The sequence below is a fragment of the Rhinatrema bivittatum genome, chromosome 2 (assembly GCF_901001135.1).
Source record: "Rhinatrema bivittatum chromosome 2, aRhiBiv1.1, whole genome shotgun sequence".
NCBI classification, from domain to species: domain Eukaryota; kingdom Metazoa; phylum Chordata; class Amphibia; order Gymnophiona; family Rhinatrematidae; genus Rhinatrema; species Rhinatrema bivittatum.
Window position 1 is genome coordinate 244,333,603 of NC_042616.1, and position 19,942 is coordinate 244,353,544.

At 42.5% G+C, this 19,942-nt stretch overlaps 1 protein-coding gene across 3 annotated transcripts in view; it reads right to left on the reverse strand.

The window, feature by feature from the left end:
* Positions 1–19,942, reverse strand: part of ATP2C1 (ATPase secretory pathway Ca2+ transporting 1) — a 374,199-nt gene that overhangs the window by 311,566 nt on the left and 42,691 nt on the right. The window contains exon 1 of one of the 3 annotated variants that reach the window (XM_029589348.1): positions 9,988–10,008. The exons of 1 other annotated variant lie outside the window; for it this stretch is intronic. Coding sequence is in view for 1 of the 2 variants with exons in the window: in XM_029589346.1 (XP_029445206.1) it covers positions 9,721–9,726 (6 nt within the window). In the remaining variant the exon portion in view is untranslated. One more of the 3 variants, XM_029589346.1, reaches the window with a different exon arrangement.

The window sequence follows — 19,942 nt, forward strand, 5'->3', positions numbered from 1 at the left end:
CTCTTCCCCCCCCCCCAATTCTTCTTCAGTTTTGCAAGAACTATTCTAGGTTTCTTCCTCGCCCAAAGTAACAGTAAAGTAAGCATTTTATCAGAGGCCTATAGGTCATTGTTGACAAGACAGACAATATCTTAAAGAAACTCACCTGTCCTCCCAACGATAAAGGAAGAGATTGCCATACCACTAGTCTATCCCTGGTATTAGCAAGCAGAGGTCGGAGGTTAAGGACATATAACTGGTCTGAGTTCAAAGGGATGAGAACCCCCAGGTATCGAAAAGAGCCATCCACCCAACACAATGGGAAGTCCCCCACCCAGTCCCCTTTTGAGACTATCAGGATATAGCATAGCTTTCGATTTATCCATATTAAGTTTAAAACCAGAAAATTTGCCATACTCCCAAATGAGGAGTAATAAATATGTAAGGGAGCTATGGGGTTCATAAAGAAGTACCAACAAATCAGCGAACACAGCATATTTGAAAACCAAAAGGACCCATCACCAAACCCTGAAAATGGTTACGCTGTTGTATGGCCATCAATAAGGGTTCTAAAGACAAAAGGAACAACAGTGGAGAGAGAGGGCAACCTTGTCTCATCCCTCTATGGACCAAAAAATCTGTAGAAATTTCCCCATTAACTGCCACTGCTGCTAGAGGGTTATTATGTAACGGTATCCTGTTCAAAAATACTTCCTCCAGTCCCATAATACGAAAAAATGCAAACAAATACTGCCAATCCACCCTGTCAAAGATCTTTTCAGCGTCAAAACTGACCGCCATAAAAAGCTCATTTATTAGTGCAAAAGGCAATGGCGGTCAACAACCTATGAATATTCACCACAGCATATTAGCCCCTAACAAAACCAACTTGGCAAGGCTCAATAAAATCTGGCAGGATCACAGCCATTCTATTTGACCAAAAGTTATTAGCGAAAATTTTGGATAAGTTCAATAAAGATATAGGTCTATAAGAGGGGACAAAAGTAGGATCCTTGCCAGGCTTGGGAAGCACCGTAACTATCTCACTCTATAAGAGCCGCAAACGCCTTACTAAATAAAGAGGAAATGTGATCAATTAAAAATTTATAGAAATCTGCACTAAACTCATCGAGACCAGGGGTCTTCAACAATTTGGCTGACTGAATCCCTACCGTGACCTCTCTAGCACTAATCGGGCCATTCAACTTCTGAAAGTGTGCCTCTGTGAAAGACTTCACTCCTACCGTCCCTAAAAAAACTTTCACATTTTTCTAAATCTACCCTCCCCTCATACCTATACAATTGAGAATAATAATCCACAAAGGAACACATAATATCAGATTTAGAATTAATGATCCCCAGAGATGAGAAACATACTTGGAGCCCGTGTCTACTTTTATCAATCTCGACAGCAGTTTCCCAGCTTTATTAGCATGATGATATAATTTGAATTCATAATAAAGAATACTTTTCTTGGCTCTTTGATGGAGGAGTGTATTTAACTCTACCTGTGCTGAGATATACTCTTCTCTCTTAACCTCAGTATTCTTCTGCAACAAGACATTTTTACAGTAAGCTAACACTTTCTCTAAGTCCAATATTTGTTTAGCCATAGTTTTGCGTCTCCACGTTAAGAAAGAATTAATGTCCCCCCTTAAAACCGTTTTAGCGGTATGCCAGAACAAAATCAGAGATTCTTCAAAATAACTACCATTATTCGCTACATATTATAGCCATTTTCCCCTCAAATATTCCTGAAAAGTAATATCCATATACAAATAATAAGGAAACCGCCACCTCAATCCAGAAGCCATACTCCCCAACCCACACAATGTTAGCCAAATGGGTGCATGATCAATGTCAGCCTCATCAATCTGGGCAAAGCCAGATTTAGATATTAAAAAATAATCTAGCCTGGACTAGGTAGCATGGGCCCTGGATAGATGAGTAAAATCTTTCTCCAAGGGATGTAGGGTATGCCCAAAGTCCAAAAGCTGTAATTCAGAGGGCAAAAAGGAAATATCTTTCCATGTTCCCAACTTCGAACTCCTCTGGGGAGTTGAATTATCTAATAAAGGGTCCACAAAGAGATATAGGTCCTCACCCATAACTACTATCCCATCCATAATAAGCAATAGTTTCTGGACAAAGTGACAAAAAAAAAAAGAGTGATCATATTGATTAGGAGCATAAAGGTTACAAAAAGTGACCCGATGACCAACTATTGCACCCTGTAAAATAATATATCTACCCTAAGGATCTGAATGGACTTGAGTAAACAGTAAAGACATTTTTAAGCATCAATATAGCAACTCCCGAGAGCTAGTGGTAATGAACAGGGATTTTTTAGTTGGTGTAGGTACAAACGTCCCAGACTGACACTTCCAATTTCATGCCCCAAGGTGCACTTTGCCCTCTGGAAATCTCTGGGGCTTGGACTGCCCTAGATCCTTAACTATTTTATCCAAATACTCTCCAAACAGCAGAGCCTCCTAAATGGGATTTTACAAAGTCTATTTTTGAATGTTATCTTCTGCCCAGTTACACAGCAATAAAAGCATCCTAGTTGCTACTCCTGAGGCTACACTTGAGGACATCCTGATCAAATTTTATAAGGTATCTGCCAGGAACACTGCTCCCAAGTCCAGGCAAGCTGTCTCAGGGTTCTCCAGAAGCTGACAAATCCATCAAACTAGTGCTCAAGCTGCATACCCTCCACATATGGATCCTTGTATCAGCATAGTATTTGTGGTAAAGACTTGTTTCAGGTTTGTTTCAATCTTTCTGATTTTGGGGTTCTTGAGGACTGTACCGTCCTCTACCTGAATGGGAGTTACTGCCGATACTAGGGCATCCAGCCTAGGAATTCTTAATAAGTTATTCATATCCTCCAGTGGTAGTGGATATACTTTGCTCAGTATATGGCTACCCCTGAGTCTGCTCTGAGGGGAAATCCCACTCAGACAAAACCATGTTCCTAAGGGCTTCATGTAGTGGAAAACACTTCTGAAGCTTATGAACACCCAATAGGATAGGGTCCTCCTTTCTGTATTTAAAATCCCCCGAGAGCTGCTAAAACATCAGCAATAAGGACTTACCATTTTTCTTTAAAAAAAAAAAAAAAAAAGTCTTATAATTTTAGATTCATCTTCTTCAGAACTGACAATTGGTAAGCCTCAGCATCTTCTCTGGTCTCTGGATTAGCTGGGTCAGCCTGAAATTCTGGAGCCTTTGGGCCAGTCCATGGCCGCTTAGACAGCGACTTCCTGTGCACCCCAGGATGCCTAGGCCCTATGACCCAGAAGAGACCTTCTGCCCCCTGATTCTTCATGGCCTGGAAGGCCTGATGCATGACTGGCACAAACTCAGGTAAACACATATGAGCCCCTGGTGGATCTGTGCCCCCCACTCCAAGGGGGAGGAGCCTGGCACACTGTTGTCCCATGGGTGGGGGCCCAAGCTGAGGAGGAGTAGAGCTCAGGCTTTGCACAAGCTGCTGAGCTTCTGCTTCAGCACCCTCCGGGGCTTGTCCTGACGGATCTCCCCCATACTCCACACATTCTGGGCGGGGGGGGTGGATTTCCTGCATCACATAATGAAACTGGCTCCAAATTCCAGTCACAAACCAGGCAAAAGGAGCCAATGATACTGGGGAGCTGTTTGGTGTGACAGATTGCTCACCTGCTTCCCATATCATCATCTTCTTGCTTTTTTTATTTTAAATTAAGTGTAAATGCTTAGCCCTGTCCCAGATACTACCAGTGCCATGGTGCCGCCACCCGAGACCAAATTATGGCATCTTACTTCCTCCCTCAATAGTGAACTGAGTTACTTGCCTCCATGGGGCGGCTGAAGAGTCCTGCCCCACAGCCCAGTATTACTTCTATAGCAGGGATCCACCTCAATTCAGGTCTCTTTTTTTCCCCCCCAAAAAAATGGAGAGAGCGCACGAGAGTGAGACTGATCTCAAGCTCTTCCCAAAAGTAGAATGCCTTACAGACTCCCCAGGTGCAGAGAGACCTGGTAACCTTTCCACCAAAGTAGATCCACAGTCCCCGAGGGAATTGGGATACATCTTGGGGTGCCTCCCACCAAGAAGCTCCACTGGGGAAATCAGCCCCTTGGAGCAGTTGTCTCAGGAGCAAGTGTTGCTCAACCAGAATGAGACTGAACCTTGGATCTGGGAGATCTAGAATTTGTTTTTACTTTTTTGCCTAAAGAGCTCTGGTGTCTATAACTGCTAGAAACAGTGACTACTGACAACTGCCTATGTCCATTCCCCTCTTATAGCAGCAGTGAGAATACAAGGGGAAAAAAAATTGTGTTCTCTGTCTCCAGCAGCTATGGAACGAGATATTCCTACTAGTCCGGACTGGCCTAGCAGAAAGAAAAGGAAAAAAAAATTACTTTCTTTCATTTTTTAAAACAAAAAGGTGAAGATGAAAAGCAACAAGCAAGATGTGCTGGGTGCATCAAAATGAATACCAATATCTAATAAATGCAGTATCTGCGCACAGGCAGCACCCAGGAACTCTGCTCTGGGACAATCTGAACTTGTCAGATCTCAGAAACTAAGCAAGATAAGGCCTAACTGGAACCTGACTGAGAAGCTACCTGGGAGGATGGCCAGGTGCTGTGGGGCTGCAGAAGGCATCGGTAAACCACTGCTGCATCTTGCCAAGAATGTCACAGTCACACTGTGGGGCTGCGATCACCCATGTCTGCAACAGACAAGCTACTTAGCACAACTTCAGAGCGCAACTATCTTTGCAGGTAATGACATCTTGTGCATTTTCCCAAAGATGCTTTTTCACCAGTTTCCTAAGACATACAGGTAGCAACAGGTCTGGAAAATCCTAGGAACCAAGGCACCTCAGCATCTAAAATTTAGCACCTAGTCCCTAAAAAAAATTCAGGAAAGCAAACATTTTTAAAAAGGGAAAAAGAAAAGCAAAAAAAAAAAAATGTAAAAGTTTAAAAAAAGAAAAAAGCCAAACAAAACAGTCAAAAACAAGGACAAAATTATTCCTGGCACCGAAGTTATCTAAATATATTTCTACTTCTGGGTAGCACCTATATGAAAACATAACTTTCCATACTCATAACAGCAAACTGCAAGAGGTTCATGGGGAAATTAATTTTCTAGGAAAAAAAATGTTTTCTAAACAAAGAATAAAAATAAGAAGGCCTGTTTGACTCATTCAGCAATAGCAAAGATGAGCTCAAACGTAACTTCCTGCTTAATGAAGCTTGTGTCACATTGTTGAAAGGGATGATTTTGAGGCTCAGGAGGGTTTGGGGTTTTTTTGTTCATCTGAGTTGGTTTACATGCACACCCCCTGTAACCTAGGGAAATTCAGGGTTTTCTGTTTGTAGCCATGTAGCCCCTTTTTTGGGCCCATACTCATTCCTTGTGTGTTCATGTCAACCTTCACATGCCCTTCCCTTGTTTGTGTGATTTTTGTAATTAAGATTTGTTTTGCTATCATTCTACCCATTTCTTTTTATCTCTTCCACCAAGGTCCGTTAACTTGTTTATACATTCTAGGGAGGAAATATGGTCTACAGGTGATTAGCGCAATGATCCAGCAGACAGAAGAGCTTGGTGCGCAAACTCAAATACTCTAGTAATGAATCACTGGGTAATTTGGGAGAAATCAAGTTCTCTCATTGTGCATTACTTCACTGAATAGAAATTTGATGCAGGAGTTTTGCATTCTCTTTAGAAGCTTTCATAAAGTCCATGGTGACAGAAATATGCTGCCAAGCTAGCCATCCCCAGAGATAGCTACTTATGGATAATGCTAAAGGAAACCATTTTTTTTTTTTTACACAAACTGTCCTGGGAATCTATGAATTTAATTTTTTAACACACCAAACATATGAAAAATAAATCTCATCTCATATTTAAGGAAGTAGAGCCTTAGGGAACTAACAAAATACTGCATCTGAATTTCATATATTTAAGCCCTTCTTCTGATCGACTGAGAAATATTCAGAAACTTGCAGATGACAGAGAGAATTAATCCAGCCATAGAATAAAATAAAACTAAACAATTTTCCACAGACTGACAGGGATGCCTACTTCAAAATATTGCCAAAGTCTATGCTCTCTGGTCCACTCTCTGCCTGTGCTTTTTGAAGGTTAAAAAAAAATAAAAATCAAGATAAAACAGAGGGATGCTTGTTCTTATGGGTGCATTCACTTGGACTTGTAGAAGAACAGGGTCTCCAAGTCCAATGGTCTTCAAAAATGAGACGAATGGGGATAAAAGATGGCACCCAAGTGGAACACAGTTAACAATCTGCTACAGTCAATCAATGTTTGTATATATCATCATCCTTGAGGTCAGAAAAGGCCACGATCATTCAACAAAGCCAATAATATATATATATATACATACATACATAAATACATACACACACACACACACCACTGGGTAGACGGAACACAGTAAAAGAAAAATTTAAAATAATCACAAAAAAACAATGTGGCTCATCAACTTTTTATATAGGATGAGCCACATCTTTTTTTGACCAATCATTAAAACACCACTGCCTCCCAAAGATCCCTTTCATGGTTTTCTCCATATCTTTAAACATGGGATTTTTTTTTTTAAACTACAAACACGATATTCACAAAAAACATGCAAAATTACCTGCATCTGCCTACACAATATGGAATTATTGCCTGCCCTGGCAGACCTGAAACCAAGGAGGAAAGGAAGGAGAAAGAAAGGCAGCTGTGGCCAATCACAGCCTGGGAGAGGGCCAGGCAGGCAGGGTCTTCAGGTGTTGGTATCAAGGGTTGAACATTTTTGCAAAACAAACCCCACACTTAGGTGCTGGACAACATTTTTTAGGGACAAGAGGGAAAAAAAATTCTTTATAGCTTAATTGGTGCTTTTTAATCTAATTTTTTCTCTCCATTTTGCTCTCCCCCTCTTATTCCCACCCAGTCTCTCTCATCTCCCTTCTTCTATGGCCTTGGTCCATGCCCCCTAGTGGCTGGTACCAAGCACCAAATTTTAGATACTCAAGTATTTTACTAGCTCTGAATGGTAAGCCACAAAAAATACAAAATGAACACATATGAAAAATGCATTCTTCTTTTGACAAAATTGGCTAGAAGAGAAACATGATAAAATCAGGTTCCTGCCTATAAATGTCTTTTCTACAGATAGTTATGATATATATTTTATGTATACCCTGCCTTATATCCTTAACACACACAAAAGGGTTTTGGGGGATTTTTTTTAATCAGCCAAATTAATTTCCTGATGAGTGATACTTTTGTGAGAGATCACCTCACACAAAAAGCTGGTCTGCAACAGAGAGAGAGAAAATATCTCACAAACATAAGAACATGATAGGTCACACCAAAAGATTGAAGCCCAGTATCCTGTTTCCTATAATGGCCAGCCCAGGTCATAAATACCTAGTAAGATCCCAAAAGGTTGATAAGATTCTATGCTGCTTATTCCAAAGTTAAGTAGTGGATTTCCCCAAGTCCACCTTAATAATGGTCTATGGAATTTTCTTCCAGGAAATTGTCCAAACCTTTTTTAAACCCAACTACACTAACAGCTTTTAACACATCCTTCAGCAGCGAATTGCAGAGTTTAATTATGCGTTGAGTAAAAAATATTTTGTATTTGTTTTAAATGTATTACCTAATAACTTCATTGTGCTTCCCCTAGTTTTTGTACATTTTGAAAGATTAAAAGAACTGATTTAAGTTTACCTGTTCCACTCCACTCATTATTTTATAGACCACTATCATTTCTCCCCTCAGCCATCTTCTCCAAGCTAAAGAGCCCTAACCTCTCTAGCTTTTCCTCATAAGAGAACTATTCCATTCATCATCATTTTGGTTGCCTTTCTCTATACCTTTTCTAATTCCACTATATATTTTTTGAGATGTGGTGACCAGAATTGCACACACTATTTAAGGCACAGTCTCACCATGAAGAGATACAGAGGCTTTTGTCACCCTCTGTTTAAATTCTCCATTCCTTTCCTAATAATTCCTAGCATTCTATTTGCTTTCTTGGCTGATGCTGCACTCTGTGCAGATGATTTCAACAAATTATCCACAAAGATGCCTAGATTCTTTTCCACTCCCAAAGTGGAACCTTCCATTGACTAGCTATAATTTCGGTTGCTTTTCTCTACGTGCATCACTTTGCACTTGTCCACATTAAATGTTATCTGCCATTTTGATGTCCAGTCTCCCAAGGTCCTTCTGCAATTTCTCACAAACCTTTTGTGAGTAAACAACTTTGAATAATTTTGTATCATCAACAAATTTGATCACCTCACTCACTATTCCCATCTCTAGGTCATCTAAAAATATGTTTTAAAAAGTGGTGATTTAGAGTTGGTTGAAAGCAACCGTAAATACACCACTATTATGACAACAAGAACACAGCATGTGACATCAAGTGTGTGCATCAGTGCAAGGTCCAGTATGGTCTACATTTATATGTGATGACAGCAAGGAGCAATATCTCTGGCTAGAACATAAATAAGCTTTCATTGCACAATTTAGTTCAAAGGCCATTTATATATACTGGTAAATAAAGCCATTAGTACTTAGTAACTAAAAATGCCTTTGTATTCTCTGGTGTGCCTCATTGTCTTTATTCCCCTCCAATATTTACATATCTGAGTATAAAATGCAATGACTGATAGCAAAAAGAACATAGGTAGGTAGTTTACACAAAGAAATCTTAATCCAAACAAATATACTTGATACATTTCAGAGAAACACTTTGAAGTAGGAACTTATTGTACCTGAATTCAAATACTGATGTAAACCATTTGATTTACATGCATGTCCTTGTTTCTAGAACTTCAAATAATACATTGCTAGTAGATTACTGTGTTGCAACTCCTCGTGCTATCAACCACTTGAGATGTGCCCCATGATGAAAACCAAAAAGATGAGATTTAGCAGTTGTATGAACATAAGCTTTGTGCCACAAAGTTAGAAAAAGTATTTCAACTCAAGAGATGCAGTTTTGGCCTTTGTTCATTTTCATGATATGCAGAATTTTTGAGTATGATTATTAAAATAAATACCAGACTCATCTAATTTCTCTGGTGCCAAAGGCTTAACAAATATCACAAAAGCAGAGCAAATCTTTCAGTGACAAAGTATACAAAATACTAAACATGTTAATTAAGAATTTCTACATTATAACATTTAGAAGTTGAGGAATTAGGCCAATTTTGAGCAAACAGGAAACCTCTAGTTCAAATAGGGCTTCAGATTTAAACAGTTGTAATATTTTTGGTATTTCATAACTTTCACAACCTTTTATACACATTCAGATGTCAGTTTTATTTCGGCTAAAGGCCTCCAAACCTGGACGTGGTCCAGGGCCCCCTGGACCTCCCAAGCAGGTCTGCTCACAGCAAGTATAATTCACAACAGTCACATAAACAACTTTGAAATTCATGGCAGCCTTAAAAGTAGCATTATCACAAAAAAACTTCAATGCTTTCATGCGGTACATTACAACTTGGGATTGATTCACCTGTGTGAATCATTTGGTCCAGACATAAACACAAAAAAAAAAAAAAGAATTATCTGAAACAAGCCAAAAGCTAAACGAATAGTAACGCAATCCAGTAACTGAGCGCGCGTATCGTTACATTCACGGAGATCAACTGGAAGACCCTGAAACCTCTCTCTCTTTCACGCCTTGAAACTTGAAACCCCCCAGCGCGGGTTACCTTCATTTTCCCATGGGGGAAGGCGCAGTGGCCGAGCGCTAGCGTCCCTCTAGCAGCGGACGAGAAGAGAACGGCAGAGATCCCGCATCCCCGGCACCTGCCAGCAGTGTTACCAGACTACGCTACTTCACGCCCGATTGGGCTTCTTTTTTTTTCCCCTCCCCCGTTGTGTGGGAGAAATATTTTGGCGCGGGTCAGGCTAGTTTTAGGCTGAGCGCAGGCTGCCCTCTCTCTGTTGCTGGCGTTTTGTTTTTTTTTTTCCTTTACCTCGGGAAGTCCAGCCAGCAGGCGCAGAGTGATGACCTCATCCGCAGCAGCCAATCAGACGCGGCAGGAACAATAGGGCAGAAGCAGGACTGATGCTGCAGCACAGGACGGAAGAGGAGGATGTACGCAGTTGCATAGAGGGGATAACAATCTCAGCACGGTGCCATCGTGCTGCTCTCAGCTTTTAAAAAAAAAAAAAAAAGCAGAACTTTCTACTTTCACTTCTGAACCTGCTGAATTCTCCTCTCGTCTTGGCCCTGAAGTCGAAACTGCTGAGCTCCCGACTTCACCCTGCTGAAGCTTCCTAACTCAGCTGCTGCTGCTGCTGCCTGGGAACGGGAAACATGAGAACTGGATATCCCTGCAAGCCCCAGATCTGCAGGAGAAAATAGACCTTCACGAATCAGCCCCATCCTCCTAGTCCTCTTTCTCAGCAGCTGACTAGGAACAGGGAAAATCTCCAGCCTGAATTCATTCCCAGCAACTGCAGAAGTCAGACTTCCCTGCAAGTTCCAGATTTGTAGCGAAAGAGAAAGCAGAACTAAGGGTCATGATATGAAACTCCAGGGGGAAAGACTCAGAACCAACATCAGGAAATATTTCGTAATGGTGAGGACAGTGAATGCCTGGAATGCCTTTCCAAAAGAGGTGGTGAGAAGGCAAACAGTAAATGAATTCAAAAGGGCATGGGATAAAAACTGTGGCTCCCTAAAGACTAGAGGTTGGAAATGAAGAAAAAGATGCATGGGGTAACCTGCATGGAGCTGCAGTTACTACCCTTAACAGAAAGCATAAGGATTATGACCCTTAACCAATTAGCCTTTATGTTTGCAACATCACTCTCTGCTTCAGCAGTGGAAAAAGGGGAACTGGATTTAGAAGTCAGCCAATGCTGGGGCCCATATGTTATGGTTTGGAGTACTGATATGCAGACATTAGGATAAAGCACAGGACTGCTTCTACGGCCAAGTTCAAAAGCAAAGCACATTCAAGCAACATTGTCTGAATTATCAAGAAGTCTGCTCACTTAGTAAAAATGTTCGTAGCAGTAATTTTATTATGGGTTGGACAGTTGCTTGGTTTTGATTGTAAATATTGTGACCCCTAACATAAGGCTTGGGGATAATTGGTACAAAGCAGCAGTTATTACCCTTAAAATAAGACTTGGGGAAACCTACACAGAGTGGCAGTTACTATCCTTAACGGAAACATGGGAGTAACCTGCATGGAATGGTAGTTTTACCATATGAAACTTACTGGCACACTAGATGGACCATTTGATCTTTTTCCACAGTCATTACTATGTTACTGTGAAAGAAGTTGCAGAGTTTATCATCTCACCCCCAGAACAGAGTGGGGGGGAAAAAACGTGCTTTTCCTTGCCTGGTTACTAGCATTTTTTTCCACATGATAGAAGGGCTACTCCCCAAAGCACTGCTGCAGCAGCTAGGAGTGTTTTGTGAGCACGCCTTCCTCTCCCCACCCTGTCTTCACAATTTTAGCACTTTCGTTTTACAGCATAAGGTTTCCTAGGGCTCCACCAATGGAGCAGACAGCACGGCAAGTCCTGCAGGCATGTGAGGCAACTGTAATGATGAGGAAAAACTGGGGGTGGGGAATCAGTTGATATTAACTGTTAATGATGTACACACACACACACACCGCCTTCCTACTCCTTTTCTTCTCTCACCTAAGGTTTGTATAGTTTAAACAACCCCTTTCAGCTATAGAACCTCCATTAAACTGGGATTTTGTTTAATCCTCACACTGTTTTGTTTGCTTTTCTCTCTGTACTGCACATTCCACTTTAGATTGCCTTTTTTTTCTTCCTATCCACAAACACACAGGCCGATTCAGTAAAAGTCGCGGGAGAGCGGATGAGCGCCCACTCTCCTGTGCGCGCGATTCAGGGGGGAAGAAGATGCAAATAAGGGCCCGCGGTAAAAAGAGGCGCTAGGGACACTAGCGCGTCCTTAGCGCTACCTTTTTGACAAGAGCAGCAGCTGTCAGCGGGTTTGACAGCCGACGCTCAATTTTTCCAGCATCGGTTCTCGAGCCCGCTGACAGCCACGGGTTCGGAAAACAGACGCTGGCTAAATTGAGCGTCCGTCTTCCGACCCGCGGGCAGATTTTTAATTTTTCTTTTTTTTTTACTTTAGGGGCCTCCGACTTAATATCACTATTAAGTCGGAGGGTGTACAGAAAAGCAGTTTTTACTGCTTTTCTGTACACTTTCCCGGAGCTGGCTGAACTTAACGCCAGCCTTTGGGCAGGCATTAATTTCTGAAAGTAAAATGTGCGGCTTGGCTGCACATTTTACTTTCTGTATCGCGCAGGAATAACTAATAGCGCCCGCAACATGCATTTGCATGTTGCGGGCACTATTAGTTTCAAGGGGGTTGGCCACGCGTTTGACGCGCTATTACCCCTTACTGTATAAGGGGTAAAGCTAGCGCGTCAAACGCGCATCCAAACCTGGACAAACAGTGCACTCCACCGGAGCGCACTGTACTGTATCGGCCCGACAGTCTGCTGACTGAGCCAGCACCAGCCCAGGTTCTGACTGCTTAATTAATTACTCAAGTAAGCCTTATTTTTTTTCTTGAATTTTTTTTCCCTTCCCTGCTGTACTGTGAAGAGAAAGGAAGACATTTCTTTTCCCTTCTCATTAGAACATAAGATATGCCATATTGGGTCAGACCAAGGGTCCATCAAGCCCAGTATCCTGTCTCCAACAGTGGCCAATCCAAGTCACAAGTACCCAAACATTAAATAGATCCCATGCTACTAATGCCAGCAACAAGCAGTGGCTAATCCCCCTTGATTAATAGCAGTTTATGGACTTCTCCTCCAGGAACTTATCCAAACCTTTTTTAAACCCAGCTACACTAACTTCCCTAAACACATCCTCTGGCAATGAATTCCAGAGCTTAATTGTTGAGTAAAAAATAATTTTTTCCAATTTTTTTTTTAATTGTGCTACTTACTAACTTCATGGAGTGCCTCCTAGTCCTTGTATTATCCGAAAGAGTAAATAACAGTTTCACATTTACCCGTTCAAGTCTTTTCATGATATTGTAGACCTCTATCATATCCCCACTCAGCTGTCTCTTCCAAGCTAAACAGCCCTAACCTCTTTAGCCTTTCCTCAAAGAAGAACCATTCCATGCCCTTTATCATTTTGGTCACCCTTCTCTATACTTTCTCCAGTGCAACTATATCATTTTTGAGATGTGGCGACCAGAATTGCACACAGTATTCAAGGTGCAGTCTAATCATTGAGCAATATAGAGCACTATGACATCCTCCATTTTATTTGCCATTCCCTTCCTAATAATTCCTAATATTGTTTGCTTTTTTGACCGCCACAACACACTGAGCCGACAATTTCAATGTAATATCAATTATGACGCTCAGATCTTTTTCCTGGCTGGTAACTCCTAAAATGGAACCTAACATCGTGTAGCTACAGCATTGGTTATTTTTCCCTATATGTATCACCGTGCACTTGTCCACATTACATTTCATTTGTCATATGGACGCCCAGTCTTCCAGTCTCACAGGTCCTCCTGTAATTTATCACATTCCGCTTGTGATTTAACCTCTCTGAAAAATTTTGTGTCATCTGCAAATCTGATCACCTCACTCACCGTATCTCTTTCCATATATTAAGTCCAAATACAGATCCCTGAGGCATTCCACTGTTTACCCTTTTCCACTATAAATTAATCCTACTCTCTGTTTCCTGTCTTTTAACCAGTTTGCAATCCACAAAAGGACATCTCCTATCCCATGACTTTTTAGTTTTCTTAGAAGTCTCTCATGAGGGGCTTTGTCAGATACCTTCTGAAAATCCAAATACACCACATCTACTGGTTCACCTTTATCCAGATGCTTATTCACCCCTTCAAAAAAAATGTAGCATATTTGTGAGGCAAGACTTCCCTTGGGTAAATCCATGCTGGCAATGTATCGTTAAATTATGTCTATCTATATGTTATGTGATTTTATTCTTTATAATAGTTTCCACAATATTTCCTGACACTGAAGTCTATAGTATCCTGGATCACCTCTGGAGTCCTTTTTATATATCAGGGTTAAATTGGCCACCTTCCAGTCTTCAGGTACAATGGATGATTTTAAATGTAGGTTACAAATTACTTGTAATAGGTCTGAAATTTCATTTTTTAGTTCTTTCAGAACTCTGGGATGTATACCATCCAGTCCAGATGATTTGCTACTCTTCAGTTTGTCAATCAGGCCTACCACATCTTCCAGGTTCACCATGATTTGGGTCAGTTTATCTGAATTGTCATCCTTGAAAACCATCTCCAGAATGGGTATCTCCCCAACATCCTCCTTAGTAAACACTGAAGCAACACTTATCTTCCCTAAGTGCCCCTTTAACCCCTCAATCATCCAATGATCCTATCTTTTGGCATCTTTTTATAACAAACACACAGGGCCAGATTTTAAAACTTAGGCGTGGGCATAGATTTGTGCGCGCACAAATCGCCCGATTTTATAACATGTGCGCGCAGCCGCGAGCATGTTATAAAATCCGGGGTCAGCACACGCATGGGGGTGCACACTTGTGCACCTTGCGTGCACCGAGCCGTAGGAGAGCCCCGATGGCTTTCCCTTTTCCCTCCGAGGCCGCTCCGAAATCGGAGCAGCCTCGGAGGGAACTTTCTTTCCGCCGCCCCCCAGCCCTATCTAAAACCACCCCCTTACCTTTGTTTGCAAAGTTGTGCCTGCCTCTGGGCAGGCGTTTGTTACGCGCGACGGCAGGCCCGCGCTCCCGGGCACAGCAGCAAATGGCCGCTGTGCCTGGAGGCTCCAGCCCCACCTCCAGACCGCCCACGCCCCACCCCCTTTTTCAAGCCCTGGGATATATGCACGTCCCTCGGCTTACGTGTGCCGCCGAGTCTATGCAAGATAGGCTCGGTGCGCGCAGGAGCAGCTTGGGGCAGCTTTTCGGGGGTTATGCACGTATCCCTTTGAAAATCTGCCCCACAAACTCTAAGCCTTTTCCTACCATTTTGGCTTGGTTTTTTTATTTTTTTTTTTACCAAATACACACATACATACACTAAAGAATATACTCTGATACTTTTCCTCTCCCCAAAACTTTTCAAGTTTTAAAACTTCCCAAAGCAATACTTACTGATCCTCTTCAGCCACCAGTAGGATGATCCTCTCCTCTCCTTCTTTTCATTTCATCCTGTTAACCCTCTGAAAGAAGAGGACCCTCCCCTTCATAAGATCCCCCTCCTTGAAGTAAGGGAGAGGGCTGAGAGAAGACAGGAGAAAAAAAGAGTGGGTGCTGTGAACCCCTCCTCCCCCAGAGCAGCCTCTCTTCAACCCCTTTTTACCGTGGAGCAAACCTTGAAATAATTTTTGGGTCGCGGGGAACCCCTGCATAAAAATTATTATAACTATAGCTCATGGTACATTAGCATGATCAGTAAATTGTAGATATAATAATCCCATAATAATTATCAGTGCTCTTCTGAGCAGAGAATGAGATTTTTCTGTGGATCTGTTTATTTTAGCAACTTATTAGCCTTCTTTCTTTTGTTTAGTTCTCCCTTCCATAAATTAAAAAAAAAAACAAAAAAACCTCAATCTATTTTCTAGGCCTATATATTCATAAAAAGTGTTATTTTTGAAACTAAAAATAATGAAATTTACTTCTTTAATGTGAAACCTGTGCTTGCTTGTTGGTGCAAAAGTATTTAATTCTGTGTCAAACCTGAGATAAGCACACATGGATTTAATTTTCAACTGAAATGAGATGATTTCTGTCCTTACTCTTGATGCTTATTAAACAAGAAAAAGCTTGCTCACGCATGTAAGAAGTTGAAAACTGCAGCAAAATGTTCATTGCTTTCCTGTGAATTGCAGGATGACATGCAAAGTTCAAAACACTTATTTTTTTTATAACCATGATCTCTCGTAGAATCACTAACAACCTCTTGAGAGAAACCCTGCTTGCGAGAGGCTGTAGAGTTTAATTTCCCACCCTTGAATTCTAACACTTATTATCATAGATTCTAAATGCCGTATCTCTTTTTAGGACTCCCCCTTTTCCAATTCTTCCAGACCTCTCATTTAAAGCTTAAAATGTGCGATGGTGGTGGAATTAGTCATCTATGAAGAGGGGGGTTTTCAGCACTCTTCCCCCTTACCCCTAGAACTAAGGGCCAAGGCAGGAGCCTCCAGCCTCACAGCCTCCTCCCATCCATGAACCCCACCAGTCATGGAAAGCTTCCAACCCCCACCCTTTGCCACCCCAGCAGCACGGTCAGATACTGATGTCACAGCGGTAACTATGGGAGAGAGTGTGGAAAGAGGCCTGGCTGATTCAAGGCGTGCCTCTGCTGGACAGGAGGTGAAGAGGCAGGGGGAAGGGTTGGAAAGGAAGACCACCCCCCTAGCACTGAATCTGCCCAGCCAGACTCCAGGATTACCCCGGGAGAGCAAAAGGGGCACGTACCCCCAAAACCAATCAGTTCCTCTATACATGCTGGCAATGCCGTGACCAAGAAGCCAGCCCTCTTCACAGTAGGGAGAGGCATCACCCTACAGGCAAAGGGAGAAAAAACCCCAGGCAAGCAGAAAAGGAAGACTAAAAACTTAAGAGCCAGCCCACCCAGAAGGGTTAGCCTTGCCCGATGACCAGAAGAAGAGGGTGTAAAGAAGCAATTGCATCACCATACGTAATGAAGGGGAAACAAGTGCCGAAGGGGCTAAAGGCCCACACCACGAGAGCTCGAGCAGCCTCAAGGGCAGAACCAGTGGAAATGTGCAGGGCAGCTACATGTCATCCCTGCATTTACTGCAAAGCTTCACAGGCTGAAGCTTCAGGAGAGAGGGGAGAAAGCCTTTGCCATGGTGGGTCTTAGAAGCACCCGGGATAGGTACTTCTTAGATGCATCCTGCTTGTCTGAACTGGTCTGCAAGATGATGGGGAAGGTTCAATTAGATCTTTCCTGCTTTCTTTGAGTCTTGACAGACCAGTCCAGAACTCAGCTCCGAGAAGTGAGCGGAGGACAAAAAAAAAAAAAAGTATAAGGATAATAAAGTAGGCAATGAGAATAAGTAAGCAGAGGGCTCTCTTTTTTTTTCCTTTTTCCTTTTAAGGGGCATGTAGAAAATACAGCCCGGGGAGGGAGAGCAGAGGCTATGCTCATTCCTAGTCTTTCGGTTCCTTTCTTTGATGTTGGAGTGTTGTTCATAATATTTTATTGTCAAGTTTCAGGAAAACCTTACTCTTCAGCTTGACCAAAGAGACAGATTTCTTCCCTGCTGCACCAGGGAGGAACATTGGAACACACAAGTTGCCCTCTGCCTCCATGTGCTGGTAGGGGGGGGTGATAATTGAACCTTTTTTTTTTTGTTTTTATGTATTCCTGTTTGTTTTTTATATTTTTGAATTAAGCTGACTCTTCTTCAATTGCATTTGTAAGGCTAATGTAAAAACAGTCTTTATTCTCAGGGAGGGGGAGGTGCACACATTCTCCTTTCTTTTTTACCCACATTCTCTAATACACAGACATTCAGTCCCCCCTCACATGCTCACCCGCATACACCAATGCTCACAAACGCACTTCCTTTCTCTCATTCACACACATGCTCTCGTCCTCTCTCTCTCTCTGATTTTAAACAAAATGTGATTATACCGACCTTCTCCACAAATCTCACTTGTAATCTTATTATTAGTAATGTGCACTTTCCTAAGGCAGTGAGTACAGCGGAAGATAGACACCAAGACAAGTATTTAAATAATACAAATATTTTATATTCTTAAGCAATAATTAGGTCGTTTTGTGTCTCTTTGTAAGCTTTTCACCATAGAGGTGGATCCTTTAGAAGTAGCTTGTTTGATAAGACACTAAGCAATTATCTCCCACTAAGACAGGAGCCAATGAGTCCGAGAGCTTCTTTCTTGTGCAATAATTTTCAGAAGCATCAGTTCAGGCCTGATTAAGCCCAGTTAGGTAATATATGAATTGAATGTAGGCCCAAGAGCCTTGATAAATTATATTGTGGATATGTACAATACTGACATTTCATGCTGTTTTGTGTTAATGTGCAAAATTGTTTGGTACCTGTAAACAGAGCATTAAAAGACTATTGTCTTGCATACAGCAGTGGTCAATAGCATAACATAGCACTTGTCTTACTTATGATGCCTCTAACAACGCCAATAATATGTATCCTGCTATTTTAGCAGTACCGCTATCTTGCACAAAATATCTTCCCCTTAGCCATGGAGGTAAACCAGTCTCATTATGAGTCCAAAACCTGTATCTTAGGTAGGGCAGCCACTATTGGGTGGGGTGACCAGCCTACTACCTCAAGGGTCAGCAGTTCAAACCCTGACCACACTGACACCATTCCCCCATCCTGAAGGGGACCTCCAGGACCCTATGGACCACCCCAGGACTCTCACAGTGCCCTTTCCCATATCAGCCTACTCTTTAATTGGACAGATGGGCAGACTGTTGCAACCGTCGCTGCCCAATGGCTTCACTCCACCTACCTTTCTTTTTCTGCAACTCCTCCTGCTCCCTGTGGACGTTTGGCTGCCGTGGTGTCTGCCCATCGTCCTGTCCAGCATCCCCGGACCGGCTTGGGCACTGCCTCCTGCCATGCTCCTCAGGTACCTTAGGGCGCGCACGCCGCGCAGCCCTCATTCTTATTCCCTCTATGGCGTGAACCTCAGGGGTGTCCCCCTGTGATGACATCACGCTGCCCGATATTTAAGCCTATTGTTTATTGCTAGCTATTGAGTTAGCAAGGGATTTCCTATGGATGGGATTCGCTCTCCGTACCCAGCTACTCTGCCTCCAACTTCTATTGGACTCTTTTCTGCTAACGGGGTACCCGCTCCTCGGCAGCCTCTTTTGCTTCTTACAGGTCGCTATCAGGTAACTGGTACTCGCTCCTCGAGGGCCCATGTTCCCTGACTCGCTGCCTTTGTCCATCTCCTCTTCTACTTGGAAGAATTCGCTACAGACACCATCTGTGAGTACTACTACCGTCTACTCCTCAGAGCTGTCTCCTGGAACCAGGTACTCGCTCCTTGAGGGCCTGCCCCCATTCCAGCGCCAGTGCCATCTCCTACGTGGAACTGCTGCGTGAGTACTTGCCAACGAGTCTCTGCTCACAGGGATCTGGTACTCGCTCCTCGAGGGCCAGCTCTCCCTATCTTGGAGCTTCTCCATACTGGGGACTCTGTGAATGTCTTATTGTACTCATTCTCTCAGTTCTTTTCACTACAGCACTGCTACTGGAGGAACCACTGTTCCAGCGCCCTGAGGAATACTAGCCTAGCCAGGCTCCATCTTCTACTCACTACCGCCACCTCTGGTGGCTTCACAAACCATCTAAATAAAGATAAAATCTGTGTTTGTGTGTCCAGAGCTGAGCCTGACCTGTGGCCCCTCATGGCACCTCTCCCCGTGGGCGTGGTCAGCTGCCACAGGATCCAAGAGTCCACCCAAACCTTACAAAACATAACACAGACTGGATGGGCCATACAGTCTTTTTCTGCTGTCATGTTTCTATGCCCATCAAAGAGAGAATGAATAGTGTATAAGGGATACAGGAATTTTCTGATAAGGAGACTGAAGATTCTAGATACCATGAGCATGAGTGACAGTATGTTGGTATGAGACATAATAATATACTAGGGCTGAATCTGGGAAGCAGTATATTAGATAAAACTGGACCAGACCTGGATTCAGTGGCAGATGCTAAGACAGACATAGACAATCAAAATATAATGTAAGCTAAAAAGGCAGATGGTAACCTGTAGAACATGTGTTGCAGAGAGATGCATATCTGTTTCATCTTAAACCACAAGAAAATCACAACAGTACATGGTAGAATTTGTATAACAATCAAAACAATACTAGGAAGAATGATACATTTGAAAACATGATCA